The sequence below is a fragment of the Typopeltis vanoorti genome, chromosome 21 (assembly GCF_054136105.1).
Source record: "Typopeltis vanoorti isolate ZY-2024b chromosome 21, IOZ_Tvanoo_1.0, whole genome shotgun sequence".
Taxonomy (NCBI): domain Eukaryota; kingdom Metazoa; phylum Arthropoda; class Arachnida; order Uropygi; family Thelyphonidae; genus Typopeltis; species Typopeltis vanoorti.
The window spans coordinates 15,515,607-15,541,519 of NC_143569.1; the positions used below are offsets into that span (position 1 = coordinate 15,515,607).

General features: G+C 36.1%; 1 protein-coding gene across 4 annotated transcripts in view; it reads right to left on the minus strand.

Annotated features, from left to right (window-relative positions):
* The window catches only part of LOC150094641 (tudor domain-containing protein 7-like), a 624,604-nt gene that overhangs the window by 457,745 nt on the left and 140,946 nt on the right, over window positions 1-25,913 (minus strand). For all 4 annotated transcript variants that reach the window (XM_090410991.1, XM_090410989.1, XM_090410990.1 and 1 more), the window contains exon 6: window positions 12,002-12,176. In XM_090410991.1, the coding sequence (XP_090267117.1) occupies window positions 12,002-12,176 (175 nt within the window). The remainder of the gene's footprint in view (window positions 1-12,001; window positions 12,177-25,913) is intronic.

A 25,913-nucleotide genomic window follows, 5' to 3' on the forward strand; every position in this document is an offset into this window, starting at 1 on the left:
AATGCAATTGATGTGAAGTCACTAGCCTCTATATATGAGTTACCCAGTCATGAAGTTACTCCATGCAGAAACTTTGTTTTGTTTACACTTAGATAAAGGATGAAACTAAGAATATAATTTCATGGCATCTTTCATTTATGAGGATTTTATGATATGATATTCCAAGAAAGGGAATTCCACTTGAGGTATCTCTTTCTAATGTAAATTTAATTCACATTAGAAAAAAAAAAGATTTTTTTTTTTTTTAAAAAATAGAGTTCTGGCTTTGCAATTCCATACTGCAAATGTCATCAATATATCTTAACCAAATAGATGGTTTTGGACAAAGAACAAAGTGAGTTGGATAGGTATCAGTAAGTTGGGACAAGAACTATCTTGAAAGAGTAAAGTCAGTATTGGTGTGCCACAAGAGACTGTTTTGAGACTACTATTATTTAATTTTTATATTAATGATATTGGGATAGGTTTAACTGGTGATTTACAACTGTTTGCAGATGATGCAATACTGTAGAGAGTGATGAGGAATCAAGCAGATGTTGTGGCAACATGTGCCTGAAATTTGATAGGCAATGATAGAATGCAAAGCATTCATTGAGAGGGGAAATTTTGGATGAAGTTGAGGAGTGATCTCCTCCTGCAGTGAGACCTTGGATTGTGGAGGATCTGAAGTTCAGGGTCACACTGCACAAGTGATGACTTCACATCAGATTATGGCAAGCAATGATGCATAGAACTTGTAGAAATAAAGAGGTTCTGGTTCCATCATACAAGTCCTTGATCAAGCCTCATATGGATTATTGTGCAGACTTGGCACCCCTCCCCCCTTGTTTTCATGGTGATGAGGATATAATGGAAAAGGGTCCAGAGAAGAATGACTAAGGTTGTAACTGATCTTTGGGATGCGAGACAAAGGGACAGATTGAGGGAATACAGTCTGCAAAGCCTTGTGAATAGGAGGACAAGAAAAGATATGATTGAGACATTTAAGTTGGTAAAGGGTTGTTACCAGGCTAGAGTGGAAGAAATTTTTCAAAGAATGGAAGAAGGGAATAGAACAAGGGGCATATCTAAAAGCTGTAGTATAAGGAGGGCTGTCAACAGGGACATAAGGAGCAGATTCTTTGCATGGAAACTGGTTGGTGAATGAAATGCATTTCCTGACAATGTGCTAAATGCAGATCCACTGAATGAGTTTAAAGCACGGTTGTAACAGTGTTTACCTCATGCAATGCGTCTTGACCCTATGGAAGTCTGGTATTAATAATAACAACAACATTCATTATTATAAATATCACAGTTTGTTTTCTGGAAATCAAAACTATTTAAGTGTAGAAATTGCAAGAATTCTGTGAAGTGATTTATATTTAGAATTATAAATGAGACAATTTAGAAGAAACAGTAAACTTTTAATCAATACATTTGCAATTATTTAATGAAATAACTGTTTCTTGAAAGAAACCATAATTAATGCAATATTACCAAAGATTCTGGAATTTTTTTCTAGGTCGATACAAGATTTACATATAATTGATACCAACCATGTTCATCGATGACTTTCCCTCCCTCCCCTCACAAGACATTTTAGAATGAAATGTTTCTCTTATTTTGTCTTGCCATTAATAACTAAGTATAATTATATGCTAAAAAGGACTACATACATATTCTATGCATTTAGTCTATCTCTGTTTAAAATTACCTAGCTGCAGAGCATATACTGCAAGGAACTACACATTTTATGAATGAATTGTTTCGGAAAAGTAATTATGTTCTGAAAAATCTTTACTGAAGATAAAAACTAAAGTCATCTAACCATACTTAGGCAATATGAAAAAAATGATTCTGGCATTACGTTTCCTAGGCAGATACAAGATTTACATGCAAGTAATTGATAGCAACCATTTTCAATATACATCGATGAAATTTTTCTTCTTTTTTTTCCTTCTCAGATAAATATTTCAGAATGGAAGTTTGTTATTTTGTTCTGCTAATAACAAACTATAATTGTATGACCAAAGGACTAGATGTATAAAAATAAATTGTATATGTTCAGTCTATATTTAAAATCACAGACATTGCATATACCGTAAGAAACTACTTTTCCTTCATGCTTACACAGTAATCAGAATACTTACATTATAAAAAATTATGGAGACAACTACCGTGTTACAAAGAAACAAGCTGCACTACCCAGTAGTAGTGCAGCTTGTTTCTTTGTATATGTGTATAATCCAGATGACGACCTTGATATGAAGGTCGAAACGTCGAGTGTTCATTTTGGTTTATACTAAAGTTTTGCTCTAACACTGTAGTTGTCTCCATAATTTTTTTATGATGTAAGAAACTACTCATTTCATGCTGCTGATTTATTATGTAACAGTTATTTTATGAAATAACTGTTTCAGACATCTTTATTAAAGATAAATATTCTATGAGGAGTATTCTAAAAGTATCTGAAAAGTATTCTATGAGGGAGGATGTAAAAGAAGTAGACAGAATTAAAACTGAAGAGCAAGAAGGTGAAGGTCGTAAGCCTCCTGCCATGCTAATATAGAGGAGGAGTGTTGGTAGCAAATGAAACAATGCATAGGTTGTGCAGAAGGAATAATGTGGAATTTGTGGATCTGCATTTGACGGAAATAGGAATTTGTATAATGCTGATGGAATGCATCTAAATGGTTTTGGTGTTACATGTCGGGAGAGATTTGTTCATGAGCATGCTTAAGGACAAATTCAGGAAAATGTAAGCAATTAAGATGGAAGAAAGCGAGTTTGTTTGAAGGCACTTGAGGCAAGTGAGTGTGAAAATGACAAAGTGTGGAATCTAGTCTCCCAAGCAAAAATATTGAATATGCTAATCAATTCAGGAAGAAAAGGTGGGTGGAGGAGCCGCAGTTTCTATATACTAATGCTAGAAATATCAGAAACAAGAGGGATGAGTTTTTGGCATTGGTTAGTGCAACCTTACCAAAAGTTAGAGGTATTAATGAGACTTGGCTAACAGCAGATGTAGTTGCAGGAATAAAGAATAAGGGTTTAGTATTTTCAGGGAAGATACAGAAGATGGAGCGAGCGGTACTGATGATGATATCGGATGAACTGCAAAAAAAAAAAAGAGTAGGACATAGGCAGGAGGGTGGCTGTTCATTTGAGAAAGAGTCTTGAATGAGATCAAGGCCAGTAAGATGATATACAGTTGGTTGTTGCTATAGGCCAAGGGGCTCCATGGATGATTTAGAACAGTGCTTCCCAAACTTATGGATGTAAAGCCCCCCTTTGCAAAAAATTAAAATATATCACGGGGCCCCCCCCCCATTGGAAAAAAAATCTTAATACGGGCATATATTATTATAATATTTATTGTATTTACATTCAACACAATTTATATTAAAGATTTGGCATTTGTAATCTTTGTGCCTCTTATCAATACCTTTGAAATGAAACTTATATGAATAAACATTTATTTACTAATATTCATTAACTGACGAAATATGCAGGAAGCAAAATTTGTGAACCAACACCAATGTGCGATTTTTTCCATTAAAATGTAAAGAATAACAAAAAATAAATAATAAATAATAAAAATTAAATACGCTTCTTTTAAGATTAAAAAAAGAACAACTTAGTCTTAAAACATTTTAAATTTGTTTTCATTATTTCACGACCTCCTCAACAAAACGTACGGCCCCCTAGGGGGATGCGGCCCACAGTTTGGGAAGCGCTGATCTAGAAGACATCAGCAAATTAATAAAAATGAGTACAGGTCAAGTGATTATTATGAATGACTTTCAACTAGAGATACAAACAGTTGAAGTCCCTCATAATAATCACTTGAACTGTACTCATTTGCTGATGTCTTCTAGATGTTCTGTCGAGAAGGGCTATATGCAGAACTACAAGACACGTGATATGACAAGCTTAGGAGGAAGCTTAAATCTGTGCCATAGCATAAAACACTACAAGGCAAGGATGTTAATAGTACCTGGAGATAGTTAAGGTCAACTAGAAGAAGCAGTATTAAACTGTATACCTAAGCTAAAGAGAGTTAATCAGGTAGGAATCAGATGGATGATTAATATCATTAAGCATGAGCTTCAAAAGAAGAAAATGTCACAGAGGGTATATAAGGAAAAGGTGACTAGCAAATTCATGAACAGTACAAAGCTCAGGCAAGAAAGATGGCCAGAATGTCAAGTAAGGCAAAAATCACATTATGAGAAGAATCTAGCCAAACAAGTCAAAGAAAATCCCAGTTTTTTTTTTTTTTGCTACTTAAGTTCTTTTACTACAAGTAAGAGGAAGAATGACTATGGAAGATTAACCTTGATGAATTATGATGGTTACAAGGTGAAGGAAGCAGATAAAATAGTTGAGTTATTAAGTGATGGCCACTTTAAGAAGGTATATCATCCAAGTGAGGTTATTGCTGTCACATGTCATACACACTGTTGTGGGAACAGAGATGGATGAACTGGAGGTTTTTACGATTTTGCAGAATCTCTATATAAATACAGCAGTGGGATTAGATGAGATATCAAACTATTAAGCTCAGGTTTTGTGAGAATGTGCAAGAGAACTTGCAATGCCTCTGAATAGGCACTTCACTTTAAGTCTCAACTATGGTAGAATTCCAAGGTAATGGAAAGAGTGCAAAATAATTCCCTTGCATATATGGGGGCAGAATCTAGGCAAAAATAGGTGGCTTATGGTCTGCTGCAAGGTTAGTACTAAGACCAGTACTGTTTAATTTGTAGATAAATGATATAGAAAACAGCTTGAAAGAAAATATTTGGTTGTTTGCTGATGATGCAAAAATTAGACAGAGAAGGTAATGTGCAGAGCTTGCAAGATGATTTAAATAGGCTGTCAGTATGGGAAAAGATAATGGGTATCAGTTTAATGTGGAGAAATGTAAAGTTATGCATTTTGGAATAAATTGATTACAAGCTGTGTACCACATTGATGGAGCTGCACTCCAGGAAATAGATGAAGCTAGAGATTTAGAGTTGAAGTGAGTGTATTGTTGAATAACAGCATTACTTGGTTACTGAAGAACACAATAACAAGTAGAGATTAGGAAATTATTTCTCTTCATAAGGCCTTGATACATACACATCTGGATTGCTGTACTAAGATCTGTTCTCCTGAGTTTCTTGTTGATGAAGCAGTGGAGAAGATTCACAGGTAAGCAACTAACATAGTGAGTGGTCTGTGGAATGTTTCCTATGAGAATAGATTGAGGATATATGAATTACAGGAGTTGGTTAATAAGAGAAAAACAGGGGAAATGATAGAAACAATTCAGTTGCTTAAAGGGTTTTACAGGATTGATGCAGGGGATATGTTTCAGCACTTTTCTAAAGGGGCCAGATTAGTAGGGATGCAAGCAGCATTTTTTTTGCTTTGAGAGTTGTGAATGAGTGGAATGGGTTGCTGGAGTCAGCTGCGAGCGCTTTGTCTGTTAATGGGCTCAAGGAGTGGCATGATAGATTGTATGGATAGTTTGGATCTCCAGTGATGAGTCTTCAGACTCCATAGAGGTGCCCGTAAAATAATAATAATAAAAACTGAGTGGTCATCAAACCATAACAGGACAATATATCACCAAAAGGGGAGAAAAAAAAATGATAGACAGTCACTTTTTTTTTTTTTAAAGTTAATTTAAGATTTACATGCCATAACTAATGACAACTGGTGTACACTGATGGTGGTGGTTTTTTGTATTGGATAAAAAATTCTTTTAGAATGAGAATTACTCTTATTTTGTTCTTCCATTAATAATGAAGAAAAGGATATATTACTGATAAAAGAACTACAAATATAAAAATATACTGTATGCATTTAGTTATATTTCTAAAACTGCATAGCACAAACCATAAGAAACCTATGCGTTTCATGCTGCTTAATAGCGCTGGGTCTTAGGTACTTGACGAAAAGTTAATCCATTTAAAGATCATTACACCTATTAACCACCTTACCGGCCGTTATGGATCAAATACGCATCCGCATACGCTTCGTATCCATCATATATTTCATTGTTATAACAATGGTATTACAATTTTAATAAGCACTTCGCATCCATGATAAAGTGAACGTCTATAGACGTCTTGGCCGGTAGCGTGGTTAATGGAGATAATTAATGGTGTGCACTTCTTATTCATGTTTCTTGAACTAAATTGTATGCTTCGCATCCTCATTTTGTGGATGTATATCCAGGCCGGTCAGGAGTTTAAACAGATTTAATGACTCAAATATTTCCTCTTCTATCAAAGGGACATAAGAAATACAATAAGACTGCAACAACATACACATTAAAAAATAAAAAAAAATTCGAAGACTAAGTGGAAGGTTAGACAAAACCTGAAGTTCTAAATACATTCACTATTTGTGTATGCACTGCCAGGCAGCCTTCACTGTTGGGCAAGAAGTCTAAGAATTATTGTTTCCCATATGTTTGGGAAGTTTCACACAACTATACTTATTGAGGTTTAGTTGCTTTAGTTTAAAATAAATAAATTTACTATCATATTATGATAGTAAATTGCAAATCTGACATCTGTCTTGACATCTCTTGCAAATCTGACATCTTATCTCTCTTGAAAAAACCTTAAAAAATGTATCTGCTATTACTATTTTGGTCAGCCAGGTCAGCCTTGAGGATCTTGCAGAGGGAAAAAAATACTTCAGTGAGGTAAATACAAATATGACTTACAATCAGCAACAGATCTTTAAATAGTCCACACCTTGAAAAATATAAATGTGGAGTACCTTCAAGATATGGGTAAACAATAATTCTTATACTTCTTGACCAATATCAAGGACTACCTACTAATGCCCAAAGAGGACACTGTTAAATTCTGAATGAGAAGAATTGTACAATTATAGCATCTCATTCAGAGTTCAACATAATCTGCCATTCCCAAAGCAAATTCTTGTTAATCAGAACTAAATGGTAAAATTTTGTCTAGTATTGCACTTCACTTAATTGTAGAATAATTGTAACATATAAATAACAACTTTGAATTGTAAGTAGTACTGTTCATAAAAAGGATTAATTCTTAGTAATTTATATGTATGCTGTAAACTATGCACGGGACCTTGGAACTTAATCCCCTTGTTTAGAGTGCCTGCCTAGGGCAAGACATGCGATTCAGAGTATGAGTGACTCATGCAAAAGGATAAATCATCTGCTAGAGTCCTATTTGGAGCTGATCATCACGTGATGTGGCAAGGACGATCGCCGGCACTGAATTTTGGCACTAGTTGTCAAAGAGCCATGCACTGTTCACAAAAAGAGAAGAACTAATGACAGAAGAAAGCATGAAATACAAAACAGAATAGCAGAGCCGAAAACGCTCTCTACCCCTTGCTCTGGTTCTTGTTCCAGTTAGAGTTCTGCTCCAGCTCCTGTTGCAGCCACCGGGAAGCTCTTGTTCCTGTGAAACTCGCGGAGACCTCTAAGGCAATAACCTATGGAATGATGTCTTGTAGTCAGAAAATATGCACTCCTCAGATAGCCAAGACAGAAACGGCACAGCAGGGACATGCTATATGTTACTGACGAATACTCAATGTCCACCTGTGGTATGTGGTAAGGACTCCAATAGAAAGTCTATGGAACAGGAAGGAGGAACCGCCATCCCAGATATTGAGCTGAGAAGGAAAGTATAACTTCATTCCCGGTAAGAAATTCCTTTTCTTCACATTTTGGAATCATAAAGAAGGGACATGTATAATCTTAATAAGAGTTCATGTTGAATGTATGCAAGAGTTTAATGTTTGTTCCAAGGAAACGTGACTTAGTAATTTCTTTGTTCCTCGAGTACGGGTTGTGATATCTTAATCAGTTCCTTGAGAACGTGTGTTAAAATAGTTTAAGCTCAGATGTGTGAATTGAGATAATGTTAGTTCCTTGAGAACATGTTAAAGGTTAAATAAGATTTATTTGGAATAATGATTTAAAAGTAAAGGACTTCAGGAATTTAGTTGTAGCGTAGGAAAGGTGATGAAATTGATTTGTATGTTCCAGTTGAGTAACATTTTCTATGTGCATGAGTTTACGTTTGATTTCAGTTGATTGAAATGTGTATTATATTAGTGTGAACAAAGTACGATCCTTAAATAATCTGCTAAACAGTCATATTTTAATCAATTTTCAGTTGTAATGTTTTGAAGGAAATTGCTTAACCTTGATAATTAGATGTGAATTAAGATCTCATAATGTGTGTAATTTTCATGTTTTAGTATAATAAATGTTTTGTGTTAATTTTGAGTACGTGCTTGCCTGATTTAATTTCATCTTTACCACTCATAAAACGTTAGAATCTAAGCAGGAACCCAAATTATTAGCAAAGGACCACGACTGTAATGTGTTTAAGGACAGAAATAATTTTATTGTAAGTCTTTGAAGTAGTGGTGGTATTGTGTTCTCTGATCATTGATTCCTGGATATTATGCTTGTGATTATCTAGACGTGGAGTGGCGCAGTATAAATAAATTTTCTGTGTCGAAATAGGAATCAATTATCAGAAGAATAGAAGGGCTGGTTCATTCATAAGCATACCTTCTTTTATTCGTACTCAAGAATATAATAACACTAAAATAAGAAGTAGGCCAGATGTATTAAGAACTACATGGTAGAGAATTAACAGATGTTAACAATTGAGTGTATAGGATAAGAATATATAAGAGACATTCTATAATATATACAGGGTGTTCGGGATAAATTTGACAGTTTCGTAAGGAAAAAGAAAATCTTCTTTGTATCTATTAAATTTAATGAATTGACAAAAAAACATTACAGGCAGAGTTAATTACAATACTATCAACAAGATTTACTCAAAATAACCACCATTAGCATCGATCACAGCTTCAATTCTGCTTCGGAACCTCGAACAAGCTGATGCTACAGTCTCCCTGGAAAGGGCCGCAAAAACTGTTTTAATTTTATCCATTAACTGGGCTTTTGTATTACTGGAAGTGCGATTGGTGTCTTTTTCAACTGCGCCCCATACAAAATAATCCATGGGGTTAAGGTCTGGGGAGTTTGGAGGCCAAACATTTGGACTGGTGAAGTCGTAGAAATTTTCAGACAACCATTTTTGACTTTTCCCAGGTGTGGCAAGGGGCCGAATCCTGCTGCCATACATACGGCCTACCATTGGCTACCCTTGTTATCCAGGGCTTGACTACAGTTAGCAACTCCACGAACAAAGCCCGAATTCCAATGCCAGGGTTCTTCAACACCTGTTCCTGCAGATTTGCGAGGAATTCTGCTGTACGAACGCAATCAGATCGTCTGCTAGGGATCTTTCTTCTTGCTACATCCTCGTAGTCACCATTGCAAGTCTCTAGTTCATGCCTGATTGTTTTTACTGTATTCAGGGAGCATTGGGCAGCAGTCGTAATATCCTTATTTTGATGGCGGGCACGAATCATCATGATACAAGTTATTCTCTTCCATGATTCAGGTGGGTTCCAGCTATCCATCCTTTCTGACATCTTGTATATGAATGAAGAAGGGTCCAAACTTTTAAATGAAGAGAAGTGTGTGTTAATACATGTAACTTACGGAAAAATATAATTAATTATAAATATGTCAAATTTATCCCGAACACCCTGTGTGTGTGTGTGTATATATATATATATATATATAGAACAAAAAATAAATTATAACAAGAGAGTCCCCCCCCCAGATATAACAACACCCCCTTAGGACTTTTCAAGTCTTCAGTCAATCTCTTCCATTTATTCTTTTTGTGTTTTATGCAGTGTTATAATTTTTACCTGTATCCCTGATGTCTCTTTGACAAACAAAATGCTGATATCATTAAACCTTTGTTTAGTTCATTCCTTGTGCTGTCTTCATTTCATTAAATCATAACGAAGAATACTTAAATAAAAAAGCCAATAGGCTTCACTTCAGCAATGTAACATTTAAATTAAGGGGGATATTAAATCCCACATTATTTCAAAGCCGCAAAGATCGGAATCAAAAGTTTCATGCCAAATATAGTAAACTATAAAAATTTCGGCGGATTGTAGCGTAAGCTAATGCACATAGTTCAGCACTAGGGCAACTCATTGCAAAGGTGGGTAAAGTTCTGATCACTGCTCTTAATGTAAAACCCATCTCCTAGGAGATGGGTGATATACGTTATGGTGGAAGGTCACTACCCAGACCGGTTTCGACCTTTATTGAGGTCTCATCAGTGAATAGGTAGACCAGGTAATACCCAGGTTATAGCGAAAAGAACTGATATACTTTGCTATACAAGTTGTCAAAAAAGGTACACCCATAAATTACTGAAATAAAAGAGCCAAGAGGCTTCACTTCAGCGATGTAACATTATTTAAATTAAGGGAATATTAAATCCCACATTATTTCAAAGCCGAATAAGAAACTCAAAGATCGGAATCAAAGAGTTTCATGCCGAATATAGTAAACTATAAAAATTTTGGCAGAGTTGCCCTAGTGTTGAACTATGTGCGTTAGCTTATGCTACAATCTGCAGAAATTTTTATCGTTAACTATATTTGGCATGAAACTCTGATTCCCATCTTTGAGTTTCTTATTCGGCTTTGAAATAATGTAGGATTTAATATCCCCTTAATTTAAATAACAAAGAATATTATAAATCCATCATGATTTTACTGCAATATTTTCATTTGCAATCATCACTGAAGCAAGTAAGTTTGAGGTTCATTTTGTGAAATGAAAAACTAATGTTTGTGTGAGAAAAAACCTGCCACCACAATGAGATCCCATTCACATTCAATTGAAAGCCCTCCTCCTGGCTTTTTTTTTTTTTATGATCCTTGACTACATTCAGTCAAAGGTGTTTCTAACCAGAGGACATCAGTGATACCGTCTGAGCTATGATGGTTCCAATTTCATAGCCAAATAACTGAATTTGAAACTTAGTTTCAAAACTGACCACAGAATTTATGGAATACAACCTTTGACAGTGGAGATGCCTTAGAACTGCATTACTTAAGACACAAATTCTGCCTAGTTCATATATTTGTCTTTATATGAACTAGGCAGAATAAGTGAATAAGTTTCACTGGCCTAACAGCTTTTCTGAAGAGTTGTTTTTACATAAGGAACCATTCAGAAACCCTTATAGGACAAGAACCCTCTGTTCAATACTGAGCATGCTCATTGGCAGACTTCATGTCTTTAAGTAGCACAATGCCAAGGCAACTCCAACTGAAGGTCATATTCTCATAAGCTTTCTGGTCAATTTTGAAAGTTTCATGTTCATTTTGGCTATGAAATAATGATGGTCTCATAATTTCCTCAATTTAAAGATCTCAATATTGCAATTAATTTAATCACACTATGAAATAAACCTAACTTACTTAAACTAAAAGTAAATAAAAATATGACAAGATTTCAAATTCATAAAGTAGTGATAGAAAATACCAAAACATATGAAAGTGAAGTAAGATAAAATAACTGTTTAAATGTAATACAGAAAACTTATCACAAAAATGTAATTTACTAAATATATTTGTGAAGTTATTGCATATGTCCAACAATCATATATTATTTACCATCAGGTGAAACAAACTATCTGAAAAACAATATACACACACACATAAGCAGATAACCTCAGTATTGTTTTTGCATGTCCCAATGTATCTAATATTTGTATACATGCATAAATTTGTTTCAGACAGTTATCCCATCCCCTTTACTCAACGGAAATTGTTATACGGTTGTTGCAGCAATGCATGTAGAGCGACCTACAAGTTTATTACATTTAACATAGCTGATTCTCACTATTGCCAACAGCAATATAACAAGGTACACAGAGGGGGGGGGAACTATATCAGACTATTTGCTGTAAATATTCCTGTGATCCTACAATTTTGCTACAGTGAGAGTTAACTGTATATTTATACAACAAAAGAGAAGTGTCTGTGCATTGGAATACTGAGTTTTACAGTTGTGAATATCTTTTCAATAATGACTGCTTAAATTCAATTTTATACCTACTTTTTACTACAGGTGGTGGTTTAACATTGCTAAACTCAATATCAAGTTTATCTGGTTCGTGGAAAAAAACGGTTCTTTTAGTGCTTTCACAACTTTTCATTTCTTCCAATTTTCTGAAACGAGGAGGCAACTCATACCGTTCAGGTAACCAAGAATCTGGATGTACTGGAGTTCCCTGCAAAATAAGATTAACTGAATTCATTAGGGGGGTTTCTTTTTTTTTTTTTTTTAATCTTAAATACATAACATTCAGGAACCTAAACTACAGCATTGTTCTGATCAGCTAAGAACAAAGATAGGGAAAAAAAACTCCATGGTAGACTCAGAAAGAGGCGGTCATGGAAACGAAGAAAGTCTATCAAAAGTTCTTAGAGTAAACCAGCAACTGCTCTGAGAGAATGGAGAAAAATGTAAGAAAGGCAAAGCAATGTGTAAAAGCAGCTAAAGAAGCCAGAGAAAGATTTTGGTAAAAATACAGAAGATAACAGGATTGTGACAAAATATCCTGGATGCTATTGAAATAACTTAGAGAAATGGGTACTGGAAATGTAACCAGAGATGATAAAGGTAACATGAAAACTGAAGATAATGATGTCTGAAGTAATTATTATTATACAGGTATCTCCGTAGTCAGAAGATGCATTGCAAGATATCAATTTATACACAAACTAGCCATTTCAATATGTAATTACTTTGAAAGATTACTAAATGAAACAAGAAGTGATAGAAAACATTTAAGAGAAATGAAATCAGGAGTATATATCAATACTACAGGTAGAAAAAACCATAAAAAATCTCAAATGTGGAAAGGTAACTGGAATATATATTTGACCAGCAATATTAAATATGGAGGTATAAAAATTTTACAGGTGTTGCACTGAATAATCGAGATATCATGGTAAAATGTCAAATAGAGATATCATAGTACTCATCTATAAAAAGATAAATAAAATTGAATATGAGAATTAAAGAGGAATTTCCTTAGTGAGTGTTCCTGGTAAGATGTATACACCCACACTTGAGAAGAGACTAAAAATAATTTTTTAACCTATTCCCTCAGCCATATGGCTGGTGGGGTAGCTATATGCTACCATACCAGGGAAATGATTATGAACAAGATGGTTTCACATTGCCTTCCTTGCCATACTATATCCTATGACTGTAGCCTCTGTGTTCATGGGGCCAGGTGCCTGTTTGCAGGATGAAAAACCCCAGATAAACTGGTGGAAAAATGAACCTGCTATCCACGCCTAAGACCGGCTAACTTGGCTATGGCTGAGGAAGATTCTCAAGTTCCTCAAGTCATCGACGGGAATCGAACCTAGGACACTCCTTTTTGCGAAGCACATAGCCACTAGGCTAACCACATGGACTAAAAATAATTGTAAGAAGTAAATATATTGAGAAAAGCAAGCTGAGTTTAGGCAAATAGTTTATCAGGATCAAATTTTCACTTTAAGATGAATGATTTAGAAATCGTAAGGATCTGAAGTTTTGTAAATCTGGAGAGTTACAATTTTATAGTGTAAATAGCACCTTATATCAAGTAATAGTCTACATTTGAATTGCCCACTATTTCCACTATTATTCATAATCTATGCAGATCAAATTAGGAAGGAAGTGGCATTAGGGCTGATATCAAAATTGGAGATATTCAATTCAGCGCTGAACTTTATGCAGATGAAATTTTGCTCATTATATTGATGAGAAAATTGCATAAACATCTTAAAGTTGTATGCGGAATAAATGCATGCAGCAGACATGTAGCCTTCATTTATACTCTTAAAGAGATATAGTACAAGTCTACAGGACTCCCTAATTAAACTGAATAACTGCAATAATAAATTCTGTATGAAAATCAGTAATAAGACTACAAACTACAAAAACAAGCAGGAATATTGAAAACACCTATATCTTGAATCGAGTATCTATAAAACAAGTAAAACATTTCAGCCATTTAAGTACAATTTTAGTGATGGTAAATTAAATATGTAAATAGATAGCAGAATTAGCAAAGATGGTATGGTAAGGAGTCAACTGAATAAGCTTATATGGAATTAGAAGAAAATTAATTCATGATATGGAGAATAAAGATTAGAAAAGTGAAGCATTCCACTCTGCTATTATCACAAAAACATAAGTCCACCGATTTCAAAATGGAACTTTAAAAACCTGAATAAGAAAAAAACAAGGGGGGGTGGAGAAGATAATAAAATAATTTATCTCCGAATACTAGTAGACAATTGCAGATTGATTAAATTACTGATTACCTTTTTTTTTTAATCAAAAATTTTTCTTATTGGGATCCTTTTCCCAACATAAATAAAATAAACAAACCAGATGTTCAAATAGCATTTTTTTGTTAAAGAATTGGCTATACAAGCTAATTCCTTAATTTATTTATGCTTATAGCTAAATGAAAACTGGTAAGTGAAAATTACAAACAGAAACAAATGAAAATCTTAACATAAAAAAGTTCATTACATAAAAAAAAGGTACAACTTGCTTTCTAAGTCTTTTCTTTTTTTTAAAATATAAAGCAAAAGTAACTTGTCATAATTAAGCCAGGGACAGTTATCGTCCTGCTGTACAAGTATGACAAGGCTGCATGTTCTCACAACACTTCACAACATAAAAGTAGCTGTATCTGAGGTTTAAGTAGGGAGCAGTTGTGTATTGTGTGAGAAAACTTGATCCATTAGAGGAGGCCCATTTCACACTGTATCATCATCTTCTAACATGAGGAGGAGTTCTGCTGATACTATGACGAGGGCTATGAGAGTGACTACGAGAATTACATCTTCATGGTGAGATGGGACCGTGATCTTCTGTTTCCTCCATAACCACTGCCACACCAACTACAGGTCAAGATCCAAGCTGGAAAGCCAATTCAAGGCCTCATCCATCACCTTGTGGATGTCCTGTAGGCCACCACCGTGAAACTGGAGGCTTGGGCAGTCGTACACAATATGAGTAATCGTCTGAGCCACAGGAGAACAATCACAATAAGGGTGATCTGACAGCCCCCATTTATGTAGAAAATAGCCACATCTGCCCTGACTAGTTCTGATCCTGCTTATGGATGACCAAATCTTCCTAGGAAGATCAAAACCAGGCTGTGGAACACAGGGATCTTCTACCAGGAAACCGTTTGTTAGGAGATTGTTGGACCAGTATTCTCTCCATATGTCAGATATTGATGGCAGCACAGCTGAAGAGAGTTCGTCCATGGACCAGAAAGGTTTTCTAGATTTCAGACGAAGACTGGTGGGTTTATGGGAGTCTGGTGTAAGGGTAGGAATGGGTTGCTCATTAAATTCCTTATTAAATTTAATAAGGAAATATTAAATTCCTTAATCGAGGTTCGTCTTCTCCGTATGTGTGGTGGAGCAATGTTAGATAGAACAGGCAGCCAGGAGAGAGAGGTGCTTCTCACTGTCCCACTAATTGTGTGGATGGTAGAGTTTAGCTGGGTGTCTATAATGTTAGTGTGTATACTTCTTTCCCAGACAGGGACACAATATTCTGCTGCATAGAATGCGAGGGTTAGTGCAGACGACCTTAGGAGTTCTGCACCACAACCCCAGGTTGTTCCAGCAAGCCTTGAAATGATGTTATTTCTGGTTTTAATTTTATTGGAGAGGTTGATGATGTGCCTTTTATAGGTTAGGCTTCTGTCCACGCTCACTCCAAGGTCAATTTTGGATGAGGCTCGTGTTCTACCATTTTTCCACAGAAAAAAAGTTTGAGGTGTCGATTCGCCTCTGCATTGATCAGGTGAAATACTGAGGCCACTGTTTTCGTTGGATTTGGCTTCAAGTACCACTGCTTGAAGTACTCTTCCAGGGTGTTCAGGTCTGCATTCAAGGTTGATTCTAGGTTGGTAAAGGAGGTTGATTGATGTAAGATCGCTAGGTCATCAGCATACATATACTTGCTTGATTTGGTATGAGGTAGATCATACACATAGATGTTAAAAAGTATACGGGATAACACAGAAGACTGTTGTGAAGGAATCTGGGCCTGCTCTTTTTTCCACCAATATGGACCTGGATCTTTCTGTTGGAGAGAACAGATTCAAAAAGTTGTAGAGTTTTTTTACACTTTATAATATTTCACAGTTTTAGGAGGAGGCCCCTGATCCAGACAGTGTCATAAACAGATGTTAGGTCAATGAAAGTGTCTCCAGATTTAAGTTTCTTCTGGAAGCCTGCTTCAATTTGAGTTGTCAGGGCCAGGACCTGGTCACAGCAACTTCTTCCTGGCCTGAAGCCAGCTTGTTCAGTCAGGAGTGCTCTTTCGATGAGTGGCGAAATTCTTTTAAGGAGAATTCTTTCGAAGAGCTTAAAAGGTGGTGCAAAGCAAGGAGATAGGTCGTAGGTTTTTCACTTCATTTGGATCTTTCCCTGGTTTGGACACGGCAATTATTTTCGCTTCCTGCCACAGCTTTGGCAATTTACCAGTCATGATTTCTGAGAAAAGGGTAGCCAGCCATGTTTGGCCATGTTGACCAAGATGTTTTAGGAACTCAGGGAGTATACCATCCACTCCTGCAGCTTTGCCATTCTTCGTAAGTTTTAAAGCTATTTGTACCTCTTCCCAAGATACTGGGTGTACGAGATCAGGAAGCTCAGGTTCCGTCTTTTTTTTTTTTACTTGGAGTATGAAGGTATAAGTCTTACAGTGGCTGCACTGCATAGTTAAGAGAGCCCGGACAGAAAGATATATTCCAGATGATTGGAGTAGAGCTCTCATTGTACCTATGTATTCAGCCAGAGAGGCATGTGGTGAGGTTGTCTGCAAGGATAAAAAAATCAGAACTCCATGGTGGACACAGGAAGTTAAAGAGGCAGTGAAGGAAAAGAAGAAAGCATATCAAAAGTTCCTGGCAAATATGTCAGCTCGTGCTCCTAGAGAATACAGAGACAAATGTAAGAAAGCTAAACACTGTAAAACTAGTTAAACAAAAGTCATGGGAAGACTTTGGTAAGAACATAGAAAATAAATATCCAATCACCTGGAATTCATGTCTCAGTCCAGGCTCTCTGAACAGTATAGCCACTGTAAGACTTATACCTCCATACTTTAGCATTTCTGGTCGAATATCATCTGCTCCAGCTGCCTTTTCATATTTCACACTTTTGATGGCTTTTTCTACTTCAAGCATTGATATGTATTCCTGATTGCATGGCTGGTCGATGTTTTTTTTTTTTTTTTTTTTTTATCGATAAGCTGTAATCACTGCTAGTTTCATTTAGAGAGTTCCTGGCAAATAAGTCAGCTTTGCACAGAGCATACAGAAACAAATGTAAGAAAGCTAAACACTGTAAAACTAGCTAAAAAAATCATAGGAAGACTTTAGTAAGAACATAGAAAATAAATATCAAGAAGGTGGCAGGTTATTTTAAAAGTTGAAGATCAGAAATGGAGAAAAGAGTATTGTAAAAAGAATTACAGATTATAAAGGTGATATGAAAACTGGAGAAAAAGATATCCTTGATGTATGGAGTAATTACTAAGAAAACTTGCTAAATGAAACTAGCAGTGATGATAGCATATCAATAAAAAACATTGACCGGTGTTAGATCCTGAATGGACAATTTTTTTTTAGAAATTATTCATTCAGAATCTAACAAAAGAATTTGGCTAACTCAGATAATACCTCGTTGACAGCACACAGTTCTAAATTTATGTTGCAAAGGAATTTGTATAATAACATGTAAATCGTATTAAAAAAATCTTGTAGTTGAAAGTTAAACTGAAGGATTATAGGATTAGTGAAATTTTAATAAGGAAATTGTAGTATAATCTTGTCCCATTAAGCTGTCTTAAACTTAAGTCGCCAAAGAAGTTAAGAGTACGAGTGCAAAGGTAGAGTTACACACACATGTATTATTGGCCGTAATGCCGCCAGCTACAACGTACGAGGAAGGTGGCGTAAGCGGGATTCCCGAGAACACCTAAATGGCAGCTAGGACTTTAGGATCACCTTAAGGGCATGAAAACGAAGGGTCGTATGGGAAAGAAGGGATGAAATATAAGCGGAATGCGCATGATAATGCGGGGCTTTTTTCTGGTTGTTCCTGACTTCACTTCAAGGATTCCCGAATCGCGAATGGATTAGGGACAAGCGAGAGAGAGAGATGTCCCACTTGAGTAGGAGCAGAGCATTTTCACTGCCTCGCTGTATCAAGGCAGTGAAAATTAGTCCGGGAAGAATGTAAAATGGATGGCGTAATCTTAAGCCCATTGCAGAAGCAACCGACGGAAGGAGAACCCGAAATACACGCGGCCGTTAACAGACCTTTGGAAGAAACAGATTGGGTAATGTAAAGACCTTTGTTATATGTTTAAATGAGACAGAATTTAATGTTAGATCATATTAAGTGGACATTTCATAGTGGACTATAATAAGGATTTGAATTTTGAGATAGAGTAATTCTGCTAAACAAAGGAATGTCAGGAGTGAAATTTTAGCTGCATGTGACTGAGATTATATGTGAATTTGATATTTTGTAGATGATTTATATCAGAATAGTAACATTATATAATTCTGATATATATCAGAATTTATATCAGAATAAGGGTTGAAAAATGTATTTTAATGTAGCAAGAGTTAAGAGTTTGATTTAGAATAACAGCTTGTTTTAATGTTGCATAGAGTGTGAGTAATTGCCAAGTTGATCTATGAGTGTTTTCTTAAATTAATATTGAGTAACTAATTTAGTAAGAGATTTTGTAAAGCTTAATATACCATTTCAATTATAGTTGTAAAGTGAATTTGTTCCAATAAACATGTTTTATTGTATATGCCTGATTCGTGCTTGATTCGAGAATTCAAATTACCACTTGCAAAAATTTAGGACCATAGCAGGAGAGAATTTAATGTGTTTGAGTAATAGATTTATTGGTCACGACTGCAAGTGGAACCAGTATCTATTTAGTGCGTATTAGAATGAATGCCAGTTAACCTAGGAATATTTCCTTGAATTTTTAATAAGCTCATATTATAGGACTCTGGCTGGCGCAGCAATAAAAAAATAAATTTGCTAGTGTCCGAAAAGGAAGTGTTCGTAGGTAGAGTTGAGTAGGGCATTATTAAGGAAGTAAGTTAGTATATTAAATAACAATAGCGAAAGTAAAATGAAGATTTAACACCGGATATGCAATCTGGATGTGTATTCCTTGAAGTAGAAAAAGCCATCAAAAGTCGGAAACATGGAAAGGCAGCTGGAGATGATATTCGACCAGAAATGCTCGAGTATGGAGTTATAAGTCTTACACCTCCATACTATAAGTGGCTGCACTGCATAGTTCAGAGAGCCTGGACAGAGATATATTCCAGATGATTGGAGTAGAGTTCTCATTGTACCCATATATAAAAAAAAAAGGGAAATAAAACTAGCATAAATCCAATAAGGTTTATGCCAGTATTATTCTGAGAATACTCAGAATTGCATATCACTATCAACTCTAAGGAGTCGACAGACTCATTGAGGGAGGCCATAACATCATGTCAAGAGCAACTATTCAACATTCACACAGTATCTATCATACCTCGCCTTGAACTCATTTACAGTCATGGCACCCACAACAGACTCTGGCAGCTTATTCCACTCATTCACCACTCTCCAAGTAAAAAACCTAGCTCTAACACCCTTGCTAAGCACACTCTTGCCCAGCTTCCATGTATGGCCCCTAGTCCTCCCACCACCAGTCCTATTCTCAAAAATATCTTCTGAATTAATCTTATAGAAACCCTTCAGTTTGAATGTCTCAATCATATCGCCCCTTTTCCACCTATCAACCAATTTCTGCAACCCACAAATCTTCAACCTGTTCTCATAAGGTTCATTCCATAGACCTGCTATCATCTTGGTCACTCATCTCTGGGTCATCTCCACCTCCTCCCCCCCCCATCAAGAAGAAACCCTGGCACCCATATCTGGGCACAGTAGTCTAGATGGGGTCTTATCAAGGATCGATAAAGAGGAACAATAATCTGTTTGTCTCTGCTTGTTAAAGTATTTTTCAGCAACCAAGTGATTTGATGAGCTGATTTAGCCACTTTTGTGATGTTCCCCCTAAACTTCAACTTCCTATCCACCAACACTCCCAAATCCCTGGCCTCGTCAATCTCCTGGAGTACAGTTCCAATGTGACATACTGCTGCTAGTCTTTTCACCCTAAAATGCATAGCCTTACACTTTGCCACATTAAATTGACATCCATTCTCCTTAGCCCAGTCCTACAAACTATCCAAATCATCTTGCAAAATTTTGACATTCTGAGCATTCACTATTGCTCTACCCAACTTTACATCATCAGCAAACAAATGAACATTTCTTTTCAGATCTTTTCCTATATCATTAATGAACAAATTAAAAATTAGTGGTCCAAGAATAGAACAATGCCACACACCACTAGTCACAGGCTGTCTTTTGGACTCTACTCCTGAATAAACCACTCTCTGATATTTCTCCATCAACCACCCTCCTATCCATCTCACCAACCTTATATCCATCCCCATATGCTGCAGGTTTACTGATTAGAATTCCATGTGGTATCCTGTCAAAGGCTTTAGCAAGGTCCAGTAGAATCACTGTAAACCAATTATCCTTATCCAGTTCAGCCGTCACTGTGTTATAAAACGTGAGCAAGTTACTGAGGCATGATCTACCCTTCACAAAACCATGCTGTCCCCGATACAGTATCCTATTTTCATCTATCCAATCCTGATTTTTCTCTTGACTAATTTCTCCAAAACCTTGACAACGATTCCTGATATGCTGATTGGTCAGTAATTTACAACAGCAGCCTCGGAACCTCCTTTATGCAGTGGAACTATTATCTGCTCTTTCCACCCCCTCAGGACTGACCCAGACCCGAGGCTCAAATTAAACAAAATGGTCAAGGGCACTGACAATTCTTTAGCTGCTTCACATACGACACAAGCTGGTATACCATCCAATCCTACAAATGTATTGACATTGAGGTTCTGTAATAGACTATTTACCTCTACTTCATACAATTCCAGTCTAAGCTGTTGGTTCTTCCATTCCTGCAATGTCACCACCTGGATGATATTCTTTTGCAAAGTGCTCACTCAGTAATTCAACTATATCAACTGATTCGGTTACTTCCCTACCATCAGCATTCTTTAAAATCATTCTGCAATATACATTTTTTCTTTTACTTGCCACATACTGAAAAAACTGTTTGGGATTCTCTTTAGCCTGCATAGCTAATGTTCTTTCAAAATCTGCTTTTGCTTTTCTTACCACACTCGTTACCCTTCTGGCCTGTGCTTTATACTGTTCATGTGCCTGCCAGTCACCTTTCCATAATTGTTTCTTTTTTTGCAGCTCAAGCTTAACAGTGTTATTCATCCATTTAACCCCTACTTGAATTATTATTTGGACTCTAGGTATACAGTCAGCCATTGCCTCATGCAAACATTTCTTAACCGCCACCTATGCACTATCAACATCCAGTCCTTGCAGTTTTACATGCCATGGCACTGAACCAATCAAACTCCTCAGCTTGTCATACTTACCAATCCGATAATTCCACATGTACCCTGTCTTAATTGTAAATTCCACACCTTTAGCCACCTCCCAAGTCAAGACCCCATAATCACTCTCACCAATTGGTGGCAACGTGGTCACATTCGTTACAGCAAAATTCTCAGATGCAATTACTAGGTCAAGCACTCTCTGACCCCTAGTATTTTCCATTACATGCTGTCGCAGATAGTTATCCCTTAATAACCGCATAAAATCCAATTCCTTCCTCCCATGTGTCCTCTCCTCCTTCCAATCAATGTTACCATAGTTGAAATCTCCCATAATAATTACCCTACTTCCACTCATTTCTTCTATTTGCTTATGCATATCTCCATTTATCCCATCACCTGGTCTATAGCAGCACCCAATTGTATATTTTGTTCTGCTAGTCTCAATCTCATGCCAAACAGCCTCAAATGTGCTCTTTTCTCTATCCTGCAGTTCCACTTCTATTCTCCTTGGCTGTAGCTCAGCCATCATCAATACCCCCCCCCCCATTTTATTCTCTGTCACTCCTGAATATACCATACCCCTCACATTCAATCCCACTAGCTATATCATCTTCTGTCAGCCATGTTCCACCAATGCCAATAACCTGTGGCCTGGAAGTGCCAACCAAGGCCAAAAATTCTTCCTTCTTGTTCCTAATACTTCTGGCATTAGTATACATGAATTTCAGAAGCACATTTGTCCCATCCCTATTTTGATGCCTTATACTAACTATCCCATTCTGATTTGTTGTCCTTCGTACTCGCTTAGGCATATTACACACATTCATACACTCAACTGTCTCCATAAAGTCAAAATATCTACCCCCCCCTTAATAACTCTAGTTTCCATGATTCTGCACATCCACTTCCACTTAATTCAACACCTCCTTTTCAAGTCTCCATACACCAAATCCATTCAAATATAAACCATCCACCTTATATAAATCCTTTCGCCCATTGAACTCACTCCACACCACTCCTCCTGCATAATCTGTGGATAAAGTCATTAGCAATTTTGGCCCTTCTTCTATACTCTTTGGTGTCATACCATGGCAACAGACTCACCACCATAACTCTCTCGCTCTTCTCTTTTGCTACCTCAAGCAATTCCTTCAAATCCTCTCATAGCCATTTCGTCTCCTTTCAAACCATTTGTTCCTGCTACCACTATCAATTCTTTCACCCTCTGCTTCTGTAATCTAATTGACTTGCTTACATGCTTAACGTTTGCACCAGGTTGGTACAATTTTGTTAAACTCTCATCTATCACACCTCTTACTAACGAATCTCCGTACAACACTCACAATTTCATTTTGTTTACACTCGCTATCATACTCTTACTTTTTTATATCATACTTTTGCCGTTTATTGTTTGGTACCCTCGGCAAACATTTTTGCTGACGCTCCAGCTGCTGATTTGCCCTGTGTATCACTCCCGTAACCATGCAATCTCACTCATTGCATCTGTCTCATCATTTTTATTATCCGTTAATTCATTCATTCATTCTGTATGTTTACCTTCATTCTCACTTTCAATGACACTCGCACAGCTATCTGGTACCACCACGCAAATATCACTATTCATAATTGCATATCACTATTATCTACATTGTCACTTTCAACAACAATATCACTCTCACGACCTGAAACACTCTTTAAATCCTCACACTTTCTGCACACATTCACTCCACTATCGTTGTCTAACCAGACTCCAACTGCTCTCCTCAAAGCATACATTTCACAAAATGGTACACTGAATAAAATCCTTTAAATTAAAATTTTTAGACTAAGATGCCGACCTGAACGCTATTGTATTCCTCCTTATCGGTTCCAAGTGCACAAATAATCGTATCTATCAGATTACTAATTGAACAACGCAGAAAACGCACAAAAATCACCCAGATACACTAAGATACGAAAAGTAAATAATACTAAGTTAGATTCAAGCAAATTTACCAATTATTACTTATCTGTTCAAGAGCTCTCTACAAACACTACACATCATGTAGCCCTCTAGTGGCTAACCCTAGAGTATATTTGAGAAACGATTGCGGAAGAGAAGACTGATAAAGAACAAGCTAGATTTAGGCCAAATAGAGTTTGTAAGGATCAGATTTTTACTTTAAGACAAATAGTTGATAAGTCATGGGAATTGTTATATTCCCATGACTTCTCAACTATTTGTCTAAAGTGTATTTAAGGATATGTATTTTAAGTTTTATCGATCTGGAAAAGGCATATGACAAGGTACCAAGAGAGAAGCTATTTAATACGCTACAGTTATATGATGTCAATGGGGCATTATATCAAGCAAAACTTAGTCTTTATTTGAGTTGTAAGTCAGCAGTTAGAATTGAAGTATAGGAAGGTGGTTTAACATTAAATCTGGTGTCAGACAAGGATACCATTGTGCCCTTTGTTATTCATTATCTATAGGATCACATTATGAAGGAAAATGGTATTAAACCTGATATCAAAATTGGAGTTAATGTCAGCTCTTTGCTTTATGCAGATGTTATACTTCTAAATAAATCCACTATAAGTCAGAAAGATTCCCAGACTAAATTGAATAACTGTTGTAATAGATATGGTATGAAGATGAGCAATAACAAGACAAAGACAATGAAAATATCAAATGCATTCTGAATGGAGAACCTATATAACAGGTAAAACATTTCACCTACTTGGGAACGATTTTTAGTGAAAATGGTAAATTAAATATGGAAATAGACAACAGAATCAGCTTATGGAATAAGAGAGAAATTGGTCACTAAATTAGATGTATACAAGAGTGCTCAAACCAATTTTAACTTCTGGATCTGAGAGCTGGGTCAGAAGTAAAACACTTGACCAAAGACTAGAGACCACAGATATGAGTTCTGAGAACGATTAGGGATATCAACAGATGGCATCAATGGCAATATCACATTAAAAACGAGGATATTAAGAAAGAACTTAACATTGTTAGCACCTGGGAATGATGTTAGAAGAGCAAATCTCAGGTAGTATGGTCACTTAAACAGAATGAGAGAGGAAAGATTAGCAAAACAAGTGTTCTCTGCCAAGTTGGCAGAAAAAGATCCAGAGGAAGCCCAAGATATAGGTGGATCGACAGTAAAAAGTGCCTCTGAAGATAGAAATAGAAGATCTGATAATGTTGGAGTCTTGACAAGTAACAGACTGATTTGGAGGAAAATTGTAGATAGGAAGTTAGTAAAGATGTAAACTTTATATGTAGTATTATCATATCATGTATTCCCCTTGAGGGTAATGTCAGGAATTTGATGATGGATTTTTCTTTACTTTTCTATAGATCTGGAAAAGGAATACAAACAAGGTGCATAGAAAAGCTTTTTGAAATGCCAGAATTATATGGTGAAAACAGGACATTATATTGAGCAATACAGTCTATACCTAAGTTTGTAACTCAGAAATAAGAAATGAAAATAAAGCTGGTTTGACATAAATTCAGGTATAAAAGAGGGGTGAATACTATCTCCATTCTTCATAATCTAGAAGGATAACTTTATGAAAGTAAGTGTCATTAAATCTGATATTAGAATAGTAGATGTGGATAACATTAGAAAGGAGGAAATAATAATAGAAGCAGACCTAAATGTACATGTTGGTGTGAGAAGGGAAGGATTCGAAGGTGTACACACAGGACAGGGTTTTGGAGAAAGGAATGAGGACGATCATAGAATACTGGAATTTGCATGAAGTTTGGGCTTTGCTGTGGCCATCACCCCATTTAGGGAGGAAGACCAGCTGATAATATATGAAAGCAAAAAAAATTACACCCAGATACTATATTCTCACAAAGGGAATAAATAGAAATTTGTTAAAAAATTGCAAGACAATCCCACATGAACACATAACATGAAGTTGTAGCATATGATCTATGAGTATGATCATATTATGAGAGTAAATTCAAAGAAAGAGTTATGGAAGAGAGGGTAGCATCAAAGAAATGACTGTAGAAAACACTTGGAATCAAATGAAAAACATCTTGGGTAAAGCTGGAGAGGAAGTGTGTGTGTGTGTGTAGAACAAGACGATTCAGATCTTGGAAGGAGAGAGAAACTTGGTGGTGTAATGAAAAGTCCAACAGGCAATCAAAATGAAAAAGAAGCATTTGGGACTTGGAGGCAAATAAGAAACAACAAAACCTAGGAGAAATATAAAGAGGAAAGATGGAAAGCAAAAGGTAGAAGGGAGGAAAGCAAAAGAGAAAAAAATGGAAGAAAATATATGCAGAGATAGAAAAGGAAAATGGAGAGAAAAGTAATATATAGAATAGCAAAGCAGAAAAGCAATGGCACAAAGGATTACAAGAAAAAAAAAAAAAAAGATTGA